Source organism: Dermochelys coriacea, chromosome 9 (assembly GCF_009764565.3).
Source record: "Dermochelys coriacea isolate rDerCor1 chromosome 9, rDerCor1.pri.v4, whole genome shotgun sequence".
Classification (NCBI taxonomy): Eukaryota; Metazoa; Chordata; order Testudines; family Dermochelyidae; genus Dermochelys; species Dermochelys coriacea.
Genome location: NC_050076.1, coordinates 32,488,314 through 32,501,611, shown reverse-complemented (window position 1 = coordinate 32,501,611; position 13,298 = coordinate 32,488,314). Strand labels below are relative to the sequence as shown.

General features: G+C 39.5%; 1 protein-coding gene across 1 annotated transcript in view; it reads right to left on the bottom strand.

Annotated features, from left to right (window-relative positions):
- The window catches only part of PCOLCE2 (procollagen C-endopeptidase enhancer 2), a 38,735-nt gene continuing 25,437 nt past the window's right edge, over positions 1–13,298 (bottom strand). The window contains 4 exon segments of the mRNA XM_038417591.2: positions 1–568; positions 2,300–2,467; positions 5,250–5,333; positions 8,431–8,582. Of these exon segments, the coding sequence (XP_038273519.1) occupies positions 438–568; positions 2,300–2,467; positions 5,250–5,333; positions 8,431–8,582 (535 nt within the window). The 3' untranslated portion in view covers positions 1–437.

The window sequence follows — 13,298 nt, the reverse complement described above, 5'->3', positions numbered from 1 at the left end:
TGTATCGTGAGGTTTTAAAATTTTTATTAAGCATAGATAATAATGCAAGAACCCATATAATAAAACAACTTTAGAAGAAAAAGCTAAGTTAAAATGAATTACTATAAATATTGCACTTATTCTTATTTTACATCAGCACATAATTCATTCCTAAAAAATCCTTCTGAGACAAGTATAAATTAACAGCTTCAAAGGAGTCAGAATTTGGTATGCTTCAGATCAGATGGTTATGCTGCAAATTTTGCAGTTTAAAATTTGGGATCTATTCTCCTCTATATATTTATTTAATTGACAGTGCCAGTTACACGGTTATATGTAAGAGACAGTAGACTGACAAGATCTTTTTGGTTATGGTCAGTTTTATCTTCCTGATTTTTTACTGTATGAAAATTGTTCCTCACAAAGAGATGACAGAATGCAAGTACAGAATTCACATTTTAACATCGTTTGTTTTTCAAGGTGTTCAGGATCTTTTGGTTCTTAGTCTTGAAACTCATGATAAAGTTGTTGGGCAGGACTTTACCTCTGCCATCTTCTTCTAGCTGGCCCATGATGATGTAGTTTAGACCTACAAAAAGGAAGGTGAGGTAAGACAAATCTCTTTCTAAACATAACTTGGAAAGAAGTTATATTCTTGTGGGCTCTATTTACACAGGTAGTGCTGCATACATTGCATAAAAGGTGCATCCCCCACCTTCTCTTAAAAAGTAGGTTTTGGCTACAAATTGGGTAATCTGTCCTCTGAAAACCACTTTATGTAATTTCAGTCCTAACTCAGCTAGTTTGATTCTTAGCTAGAGAAGAATGTGTCTCATCCAGTTTAAATTTGTCTAATAAGCTCATATACTTGGACAGGTATGATTTTAAAAGCCAGTTGTCACAAGTATCCTCCAGTCCCAGGGCCACAGCGGGGGTCCAGGTGCTGGGGCTTCCCCCGCCATTCCCTGCGCTGCTGCGGGGGACCAGGGTTGGGGTGCTGGGGCTTCTCCTTGCTGGTGGTTGGGCATGGGGGCTTCCCTGCAGTCCCGCAGCTTCTGCCAGAGATGGGTGTGGGGCACTTAGGCTTTCCCCATCCCACAGCTTCTGCCAGGGATGGGATTGGAGGGCACTGGGGGAGCATTGCTGCCACAGAGCGGGGATGGGGGGCAGGGGCTTTCCCTTCCCTGCCTGCCTGGCGGCTGGGACTTTGGGGTTCCACTCCTGGTTGGTGGAGGCCCCGGGCATGGGCCCTGTGGCTAATCTGCCACTATGTCTGTTTAAAGGAAATCAGTTTACTCCATCAAGGACATTTTGTTATATTCAGATATTCATTTTGTTATATTCAGATATTCAGATTCCAGGCAGCAAAAGATGAAAGCAAAAATTAATTTCTGACTAGGATTTCTTCTTCGGTGCTGGCCATTTTAGATACATGTTGGAAATACCAGTGGCATACTGAGTGTTTTGCTTTATACTCTAGTTAAATTATTGTGATTTTTTTCCCTGTTCTGGTTCCATTTTTGGTTTCTTTGTTGCTTTTACTACAGTTTACTCAGGAGGCTGGGTTGAGGTCTGTTCTCAATTTCTTGTTACTATGAAACCTTGTCTAAGCATTTCTAATAACGATACACTTGCCATCTTGATTACATTTTATTGGATGTTGCATTGGTTGACATGCTTGATACAGAATTTTGTTTGGTATAGCTATAGTGATGTTACTTGCCATCAGATATCAAGTGGGTTTATTACTATTAGACTGCCTGTAAGATAGTTGAGGTAGGGAGGTATTAGGTAAATTAGTACAAAACAGCTATAGAGGAGGAGAGGTCATCATGCTTTCAAATGTGCTCTTGGTTGTCATATTGAGTACTCTTAGGTTTAACCTCTTTGCATTTCCCCCCTCTAAATCACTGCATGTGAAAATAGGATCCCAAACAACTAAATCCAAAACTGAAATCCAGCTAAGCTTTATTTGGGAACACCAAAACAAGTTCCTGTTGATTTTATTAAAATCATAATTCTGAACCACTGCATCAATGAACTTGTAAGAATTGTTTCACCTACAACATGTATCGGATTTAAAGTCTATGCCTAGGTTTTACAATCAAGTAGATGTTTATCTATGAAGTCTGTCATTTAGGTCAAGTGATTCTGAAAACAACTGTAAAAATGCATTATATAGATAGATTTTTTCTTGAAATTAGTTATTCTGATACATTAGCTGATTAATTTAAAATTGTTAGAAGAACTATGAAAATGGAAGCAATGGTGAGCAAAGTTTTACAGAAACCTAAAGCAGTTATTTCTCTTGTTTACTTACCTCTCCTGATGAGAGGGCACTGCTTACAAACAACAATGATCTTGGCACTCATATTCTTGCCTGCTTGCTGGATTGCTAAATTTCCTTCCTTATATACATTTATGATTGATATTGTTGCATGTAAGCTGCTGCCCCGTGTGACTGCTGTGATAACAGTTCCAGTTATTACTAGAAGAAAGAATATATTAGTTTTCAATATCATGTTTATTTTTATAGTAGGTTAAATTTTTGATCTGTCAGTCTTGATGGGTGCCCCTTTAAATCTTGCTTATTTCCAAAGGGTAAGAAGGTAACAGAAATACGTTATCAGCCACCAAAATGAGGGCTGCAACATTGCAAAAATCCCAGCACTTCGAATGGGTCACTTGTTATAGGTAAATTCTGGTGGTCATATTGAGGTCTGTCAAAAATAGAACTGTTTCCAGAAAACACCAACAACTTGGAAATCCAATTCTAAGTTTTGATACTTAAACTCTATGATGATAGTTATTTTTTTAAAGAAGGGACCCACCCTCATATCACCTCATCTGACTTCCTGTGTATCATAGGAGGTGAGAATTTATTAACCTTTATTTTTTCTTTTTGATTTTTAAAATAGTTGGAAATTCTTATACCCATTATTATTTAATTGTCGTACACTGGGCTCCTGCATCGCCCGTATCTCCTTTTTGAGGAGGAAGGGGCACCAGTAAGCTCACATGCCCAATAAAAAATATTTGACCTTCTTTTTTCAGAGATGCTGAACGCCCACAGATCCCACTGATTTCAACGTAACTTGTGGGTATTTAGGATCTCTGAAAAACGGAAAATCAAACCTGTTTATTTTCAGACATATTTTAGCATATTTATAGTAAGAAGAACCTCCTACCTGCTGTTTGAATTGTGAGACTGCTAGGCTGCACAAAACACCTACACTTTTCTTTAGAAGGTGAACTGCAAAGCAAGAAAAAAGTGCCCTTTTTATTTACTCTTTAAGATACATAAAGACAACCTCTAAAGTTTAGTACATTCTTTTGGATGATTTTCCCCCTTCCTTCCCCCAATAGAAATATCAGGTCTTGTCATCCCTGTTTTTACTCGAGAGCTCTTTGGAGGACTGGAGAAATGGAGTGGGATAGTGACATGACAATAGGCTGAAAGCAGAACTGCAGTTTTCTTCAGTGTAAAAAGGCAATGGTGAATTTTAGGACCTGACTCTCATCTCACATTGGTTTTATACTTATGGAATTCCACTGACTTTAGTAATTCACAGACAGCTACTTAAATTTAAGCCTATATAATGTCACCATCCTAACTCTTGTTTTCTAATCCTCCAAAGAGTCCTCAGCAAGAAAAAGACGTGACCTAATATTCCTAATGTAAAGAAACAAGCAGAAGCAAACTTTAGGTCATAATTATGAAAGGAACAATAAATGGTACAACCATTTTTCTCCTTTGCAGTTCACCTTCGAATGAAATCAAATAGATCTTGAATGATCTAATACATGCTGACTGAATAGTTTGAACATTGGTGTAACCAACATTTGTGAAATTATATAATTATTCTTTTAATTTGGAACTTCTTGCAGTTATATGTGATGCAGTCTCAACACAATAGGACTATAGATATTGCATTAATGGAGACTAAGCTTCTAAAGGTCAGCTACCAAATATTACAGGTATACAATACATATAAAAAAAGAAATTGCTCTTATTTTCCAAGTGTGTCAAAGCCAGAAAAATTAAAAACTTCTGCATTAATTCAAACCCTAGATCACATACACAAACATCTTATTTTAAAGAGAACTGAAACTTCAGGTCATCAAAACGTGGGTGAAGTATTAAAAGCTGTTCACTTGCCCTACGGGATAGAAGGAAAATGCCTTGCATTTTGTCACCCAATGGCCAAAAAAGCCTTTGACCCAGATCATGGGCTGTGATCAAGCTGCTGCACAGCTCAATAAGGGGAGCAAACAACGTGGTTTAAGGCTATTTTCAGGTCCCTCTGATTGTGAGGGAATCTGCACTGAGGGCAAATTAGAGAAACCTGAAGGCTTCTCTAATTTTCACCAGCAGCCACCTCTCTATGCTGGCAGACAGCAAGGGAAGTGGCATAAGACATTACGTTATGACCCTATGTTATCTAAGGATTCACCTGTGATAGGGGATTTTTCCAGGGCCCCCAGATCTGCTGTCTTTAGGGCTGTTTTGCTATGGCAAAGTGGCACAAAGCTGCACCCAGTGTACTAGAGGAAAGCCAATAAGCAATATGATCACTGGATTAGCTCGAAAGACTACTGTGGGCAACTTTCTTTGGCAGAGAGGATGGTGGCCACAACATGAGGTTTCAATAGCAGTAGAAGGGAGTGAGATTTTAAAAAGAGGCTTCCAACAGTAATATGGGGGAATCACCTTGGAAGGTAACTAAACAAAGTCACTGACTGATAGTACTGTGCAAACACAGTAAAACATCATTTAATCACCAGTGATTTATATCTGAATAAGAAAACTATGGCTCAGAGGCTTTCACAGCTTCTCCATATTTCGCCGTAGGTTATTTAAAAAAATATTTTGAACGTCTACAAACTGAATTATGGAATAGTAAGTAATGCAAGTACAAACAAACATATCATTGTGAATAAAATATATACAGGCTGTTCCAGCAAGACAGCATGCCAGTGCAGTACCTGAATCGACACTTTCATATAGCAACAGTTCACTTTCTGTGCAGTCATTTGTGTTTAGACTGAGAAAGTATGTTTGTTTCTGATACACATTCACTGTCTTTACTTCAAAACATCTCCAGGAATGTACTGAGTCATAGATACGTAAGAGAGAGAGATAGTATGATGATATGAAAACATTTCTTTGCATACTAATAGCAATTTACAACTACATTCTCTGTAATTCCTCAGACTAAACACAGACCCCAAATCACTAATTATAAAGAAATAAACTTTGTTGTTCTTACCAAAGTTACTTGAACAGTAATGGCTCTCAAGAGTCCCATTCCTTCTACATTTTTGCTGGCAAAGGGCAACTGTAGGTTTCAAAGCTTTTTTTCATAGGACAAAAACGTAAATGAGTAAAATTGATATTGAGTGTATTAAAACATTCTAAATAATATTTTCAAGATTCTTTCTGGCGTTTTCAATCTGCAAAACTAGATTTGGGATTCCAAGGTTCTGAAGATTATTTCAATATTTGTCTTCTTCCAACTTCCTCACCCAGTCTTTATTGGATCTTTTTTATTTTATACATGTTGTCTTCACTTATCTGTTTCAATGGCCATACTAATTGAACAGAATTGAAAACGCCTGTACAATCCAGAATGCATACTATAAATATAGAGATTTCAGCTGCCCACTTGGTTTGTGAGGTTACAAAACTGCATGCAATAAACTGTCAGGGGTACAACTAAAACCTGTCTATAAGGCATGCATTTTTTAGGAAATATTTGGTGGCAAAGTCATGAAATATGCAAGTGCAGCCTTAATTAATCCCTATTGTGTCTATGCATTCAAGTATAAATGTTAAGTGGTGTGTGTGTGTGTGTGTGTGTGTGTGTGTGTGTGTGTTGGAGTAAATAGGGATGCCAAGATGGCATTAAAAATGATGGCAGCTTTATTGCGGAATAGTCTTAAATTTGTGGGTTTACAATATATCACTGTTCATGTTCTTTTAATGCACAGTTTTTCTTTATTTATAGTAACAATTTGCAATAACATTTATATTTGACAATGTAATGTGATCTGAGACATGCATTCAAATTATCTCCTTGTATTCTTACCCACTGCCATACAGTCTTAACAATATACTTTTAAAATACCATCATTGAGACACAATGTTATAGTTATAACTAGACAGCCTCCTTCAGACAGAAAAGATAATCTTGCAGTTAAAGTACTGTCCTGCACTGCGAATCAGGTGATATGGGTTCCATTTCCTAGCCCTGCCGATATCCTTGGATAAGTCACTTAAACCTTCTGTGCCTCAGTTACCCATCTGTAAAACAGTACTTCCTTTCTCCCTCTTTGTTCCTTTTATCTATTTAGAGAATATGCGTGAAATGCATATTAAAGAGTGGGTGAATGCATCACAAAATATTTTGTCAACTATGATTTAGTGTACATTCATGATAATACTTCAAGGTATACTAGTAAGTGTAGTATATCTAGTAATACTGTATATTTTCTAAAAATAATAAAATCTGGTTGGTCTGAGACCTCACCACAGTATATGAGAAGTGGGAAGATGCTTGTGTGGATGAGAAATGTTGCAATTTAGCAAAGCATGAACTGGAAAGGGTCTGGCTGTAGTTAATTAAACCTTTAATCAATATCAATTTTATCTGTAGCTTTACTGTAAGCAACATGATTTGAACTATACAGTGAAGTTAAAAAAACACCTCATTATGCAGCATTATGTGAAACATTTAATTGATAATCACTTACCTATTTTTAATCCTTTGAAAACTTCATGGTTTTTCAGTACTTTGTCATTATATAATAATCCTAATAATAATGGTACTGTAAATGTATATAACTAAACATGATGGTTAATGGAAGTACCTGCTAAAAGTTAAACAGTCACTAATGGTTTAACAAGAATAATGCAGGCTTGAACTATTTTGATTTGAAAGATAATAAATGCCTGTTATTACTAGGCTTCTGATACCAACAAAATATCCACAACGTTTCTCCACATGCCATTCAGTAATTCATCAAACGTTTAAACTGTGGAAGGTTGTTTTTGGTCATACAGGTCTAAGCCATGGAGAGTAGATCACAAATTGAGAATTCTTCCTGCTTGTCTCTTCCCAACAAGCTCTCCTTTGTGGTCTACTCTGAGTCTGCTACATACTCTGTGAGATCACTCGTGGACTGGTTTTATTTTTAACATCAATGGTGCCACAAAGACTGATTTAAAAAGCTTAGAACAAATTAATAAAGGTTACAAAAAAAAGTTACCAAAATAGATGAATGGGCCCCTTGATGTAAACGGTGCAATATCGGACAGCTGACAAGTTTAGGGCCTGGCAAATATGGGAAGTAACAACTTAAAATAGAGAACTTTATGTTGAGGAAGAACTGCATTAGTTGTTACTCGGGTTCTCTCCACTGTCATGTCAAAATTATTTTATATAGTTCATTATTTCAATTTTTAAAATCTTTGTTTTCTCCCAAAGACTATTTTTAACAGCTTTTCATTATATATTTTCAGCACTACATCTCTGACAACCCTTCTGAAGTCTTTGTTATCATGACAATTTGATCTGTTTTAAGTACAAATCAACCCAAGTGCTGTAAAAAACATCATAAATAATTTGTGTGTATGCTGCTGCTGTTATACATTTAATCTCTCACATTCAGCATATGAAGATTGAAAGTGTTAAGCCCTTCAGAATTATAGCAATGAAGTGTTTTTGGTGAAGCATATGGGAAACTTCCCACTGATCTTAGACATGCTGTCTATATTTAGGCAAGTATAAAGGGGGTGCTCTCATTTTTCAGTATTGCATATTTCTTTTACAAAACACCGCCACAATCTTTTGCGCAAACCTAACCTGAAAGATAAAACATTGCTGTGATGTTGCCAGTAGGGTCTAATGAGAATTCAGTTGGCATCTGCACCATTTGTTAGATCTCACCAACTGGACAAACAGAGACAAGTATGGTCAATTTTTACGTACAAACTCATCCTGAAACGATTTAATGGTTTCCTGAGAAGTCTAAACGGAAACAATTTTCAGAAGAGTAACCAGAATTTTATTGAGCATAAACAAGAAATTAGTCTTGAATTGCACTATGTGATTACCATGGGGAAAGGTACATGTTAGCTAACTGTCCGAAAAACGAGCAAATGTGGGAAATACTACTTCAGACTTTCCGAGCTAACATTTTTTTCACCTGTGACAGTTACAGGCACAGGAAACTCTAGACTAGGGGAGTTTTCATTAATTATGTTAAATGGATTCTAGTGACTCCCCTGGGTGCATTAATTTTCATCCATTCCCTCAACATTTTTAATATAAACAAACCACAAAACCAAGTTCTGCTTTTTCACATGTTTTTAACTACAGTTTCTTCATCTTTCTTTCTATGTTGTGAATTCTTCTTCAATATAAAATAAACAAAACCAGTACAACTCACTTGCTGTTGCAGGAGGAATGGTCGTAGCTGGAGCTGTGGTTGTGGGTAACTTTTTGGCTCTGAATTTATAGTGACCAATAAAGCCATCAGCAGTTAAACTTAAATCAGACAAGAACTGAATGAGCAACTCGTTTCGTTCAGATATAATGGGCCTGAAACAGAAGAAAATACTTTGGTTGTATGCGTTTAAACCAGGAAGTTTTTATAACATTCATAGTACAAAATGACTAAATACTTAGCAGTGGATCTCAAAGCAGGCAAGTATCATTATCCCCATTTTACAAACAGGGAAACTGAGTTGGGGGATCACAGAGGTGATTAAAGTTGCCCAAGGTCACCTAGCACGCCAGTGGCACTGGCAGAAATAGAACCCAGGTCTGAGTCACAGCCCTGCGCTCTATCCACCAGGCCATAGTGCTCTGAAGAGCTACAGTATTATTTTCAGTAGGTGACAGTAATTTTCATTGTTATGGGAAACTCTTTTCAGGAGACTCACTCAAGCAAAATTTAACTGGAAACATAAATACAAAAGCAGTTTAATATATCAGTCACTGATCGAAAGTTAGGCCTGATCCTGCAAAGATTTATTCAGGTGTTACTTTATGCACATGACTAGTGCCATTCCCTTCACACTGACACTCTGCTAACAAATATTCTGAAGATAGTATCAAGGGGTAGCCGTGTTAGTCTGTATCCACAAAAACAACAAGGAGTTCGGTGGCACCTTAAAGAATAACAGATTTATTTGAGCATAAGCTTCCGTGGGTAAAAACCCCACTTCTTCAGATGCATGGAGTGAAAATTACAGGTGCAGACATAAATATACTGACACATGAAGAGAAGGGAGTTACCTCACAAGTGGAGAACCAGTGTTGACGGGCAATTCAATCAGGGTGGATGTAGTCCACTCCCAACAATAGATGAGGAGGTGTCAATTCCAGGAGAGGCAAAATTGCTTCTGTAATGATCCAGCCACTCCCAGTCCCTATTTTGAAGATAGGCTTCAGTGGGACTACTCTTGAGCATAATGTTAAGCATGTGTATAAGTGATACCTTAATAGGGGCCTTACACCCAGGCAGCATCATTGGTTTCAAGGGGGCTGCTTAGGATGGGGAGAAGAATAAATCAAGGCTAAATGAAACTCATTTTTGGGTGGTGTTTGCTCACATTTCAGATACTTGTACTTGGATCAGAGATAAGATCATCACCCAGCTCTTTCTGTTTTATCATACAATTAATCATAAATCCCATATTTCTAAAACTAATCTCAAAATGAGTGTTGTTAAATTCAGCTCTGACTTCACAGCAGCACCATGGAAAAAGGGCAATAATGACTAATGAAAAGGAGGGAAACTTATTTCAAAAGTCCTTGGTAATTGGCTAATATGGGGAAAAGTCCTTGGTAATTGGCTAATATGGGGAAAAGTCTTTTTTTCAAACACAGATGAAAAATCTACTCATTTTTGAAAGGATGGAGAAATTGAATTCAATATTGGATTCTGAAACTCCTGGAAAAATAGATGCCACACTCAGATTCTTAGGCATCCAAACACCTGTCTCAAAGAAGAGACATATAGGTATCAGCCATACCAATGACCACGTTACCATACCTTTGCACAACATACACCTTTAAGACAAGATGATATGCAACAACAACAATGACATAGGCCCAGGAATCAACGACGTCGCCCTCCGCAAACAATGGCGACACACCCTCCTAACCCAAATAAACATAGGAGTGAAGGACCTCACCGGTCATAGAGGTGAAGAGCTTGTCTCCATCGAAGGGGAAATCTTCAACCGTATTCTGTATCTCCTTCAGAAAGGAGGAAGAAGCAAACCATGAGGCCCGCCGCATGACAACGGCTGTGGTTGTGGATCTGGCCACTGTGTCTGCAGCATTGAGGGTGGCTTGAAGAGCTGTGCGGGAGATCAATTGGCCCTCGGACACATTGATTTAAATTGTTGTAGTTTATCCTCCGACACATCCTCAATAAATTGCGTTACCTTAGCACCATTTTTGTGGTCATATTTTGCTAAGAGCGCTGGATAGTTCGCTACTCTAAATTGCAAAGTGGAAGAATAATATACTTTGTGGCTGAAGGAGTCCAGTCTCTTGTTATCTTTGTCCAATGGAGTGGACCGGAAGTGTTGCTATTTGTTTTTCTGATTGGCCGCATTGACCACAAGTGAATTAGGTGAGGGGTGCATAAATAGAAGCTCAAAACCCTTAGATGGGACAAAATGTTTGCGGTCCAGTCTCTTGCTAATGGGTGTTATTGTGGCTGGGGTCTGCCACATAGTTTGAGCAGGTTCCATAATGGCTCCATTAATTGGTAGGGCTATTTTGGAAGAGGTCATAGCTTTCAGGATGTCGGTAAGCTCATGCTGTGTTTCAGGTACCTCCTCCACGGTAATCTTGAGCTCTTCTACTACTCTCTGAAACAACTCTTGAAAGTGAGCGAGCTCATCAATAGTAGGAGGGGGTGGGGGTACCATGGCATCTTGTGGTATCGCTGTAGAGGAGGTGTACGGGGCAGTGCCCTCTGTAGGGGTGGCAGCCACTTCAGGTCTTATCTGGGTTTCAGTGTAAGCTGGCAGTGGGGAGGGTCTGACAGCTTTCCTCCGGGCAGCCTGTGGAACACCTGAGTATGATGTGGTGTAGGTCCCTGGATCCCAGTGTGGCCATTGCCCGGGGGGAAGGGGGTTGGTGGTCCCATCCAGGGATTGTCATACCAGTGTGGATAGCCATGAGGATATGGAGATTGTGCTGTAATGCGTCCCCTGATTGTAGGTAACTGAATCTGGGGAGAATATTGAGAGGAAAACATCTGGGTATCATCTTCCTCTTCCTCCTCCTCCTCTCCCTTCATTGGAGGGGCTTGAAGTGGTAAGGGAGTACTGAAGGTAGGGTGCTAAAGGTCTCAGTGAGAGACTGATGCCGAGAAGAGGAGAGTCAGGAGCATGGGACACCCTTAATTCCTCTGGCTGTAAAAACTGCGGTGGAGCTGACTGACCAGGAGCGGGTGCCGGTGTAGCGGGTGGAGGCAGACTCTGCTGGGACATCTGCTGATGCACCGAAGGGTGTCCCAGGGGTGCAAGCTGGCTCCGTAGAGTAGGTGCCCCTGAGGCAGCACTGCAAAGGAGGCTGGAGGCTCGGTGCCGAGAGCGGCAGCTGCAAAAGCGGCACCACAAGATCAAAGGACGGTGCCGCAGCCACCGCCTGTATTCTCGGCGTCGTAACCGCTCTCGGCACCGTAATGACAGAGGTGGCCATAGGAGAGCTGAAAAAGGCAGGCAACTGAAAGCCCTGAGCCTCGTCACTATGTAGTGGGGCAGCCGACTCACGGTCGGTGCCTGAGGTGCCTGCCGCGTGAAAGGTGCTGAGCCATGGAGCGGGAATTACCAGAGACAGGAGAGCTGGTTTTAACTTTTTCCCTGAGGAACAGCTCCTGAGGGGGAGAAAGCTGGCCGTTTTTTGCTTTTGCTTTGCCTCTGGAGGGTATCACAGAAGTTTGCTGGCCAGGGTCCGATGCAGGTCTGAGAGAGTTTCCAGGAGCAACATTTTAAGTCTGAGCTCCCTGCCCTTGCGAGTCCGCGCTTTCACTTTGGTACAATGGACTCATTTTTGGGGTATACGAGACTCCCCCAAACACTGTGAATGCCCGTCCAAGATGGGGATGGCATCATTACAGGAGACGCATTTCGTGAAGCCTGGGCATGTCCGTAACAGTGGAGGTTTTTTTTAAAGTGTAACAGTTAATGGATCTTATCTAAACAGTAACTCTAATGATTAAAAACTATCTAACTAAACTGAGAAACAAACTAACTAGCTAATCTCAAAGAGCACTGCTGAACTCCATCTCTAGCCGGGGACGGTAGAGAAGGAACTGAGGAGCCCGGGCTGTGCACGCACTGTTCAAACACTGACAGCTTGAGAGGCAGGCACAGTGCGGGCGCAGCCCAAAGGGGTACTGCTGTAGAAATCTCCAGTCAAAGGCACTGGGACGCACCTTGACCTGAAGTGGAGCACCCACAGGGATATCTCCCAAAGAACAACTATCCACAATGATTCCAAGATCTCTTTCTTGAGTGGTAACAGCTAATTTAGACCCCCATCATTTTATATGTATAGTTGGTATTATGCTTTCTAATGGGCATTACTTTGTATTTATCAACATTAAATTTTATCTTCCATTTTGTTGCCCAGTCGCACAGTTTTGAGAGATCCTTTTGTAGCTCTTCGCAGTCTGCCTGGGTCTTAACTATCTTTAGTAATTTTGCAAAAAGAAAAGGAGTAAGGAGTACTTGTGGCACCTTAGAGACTAACAAATTTATTAGAGCATAAGCTTTATGCTCTAATAAATTTGTTAGTCTCTAAGGTGCCACAAGTACTCCTTACTCCTTTTCTTTTTGCGAATACAGACTAACACGGCTGCTACTCTGAAACATTTAGTAATTTTGTATCATCTGCACATTTTGCCACCTCACTGTTTACCCCTTTTTCCAGATCATTTATGAATATGTTGAACAGACCCCTGGGGGACACCACTATTTATCTCTCTCCATTCTTCGAACTGACTACGTATACCTACCTTTTGTTTCCTATCTTTTAACCAGTTACCAATCCATGAGAGAACCTTCCCTCTTATCCTATGGCAGCTGATTTCAGTATATATTAAAAACTAGGGCTGTCAATTAATTACAGTTAACTCACATGATTAACTCAAAAAAATGTATCGCAATTTAAAAAATGTATTGCGATTAATCACACTTATAACATAGACTACCAACTGAAATTTTTAAAATATTTTGGATGTTTTTCTACATTTTTAATATTGATTTCAATTATGACACAGAATACAAA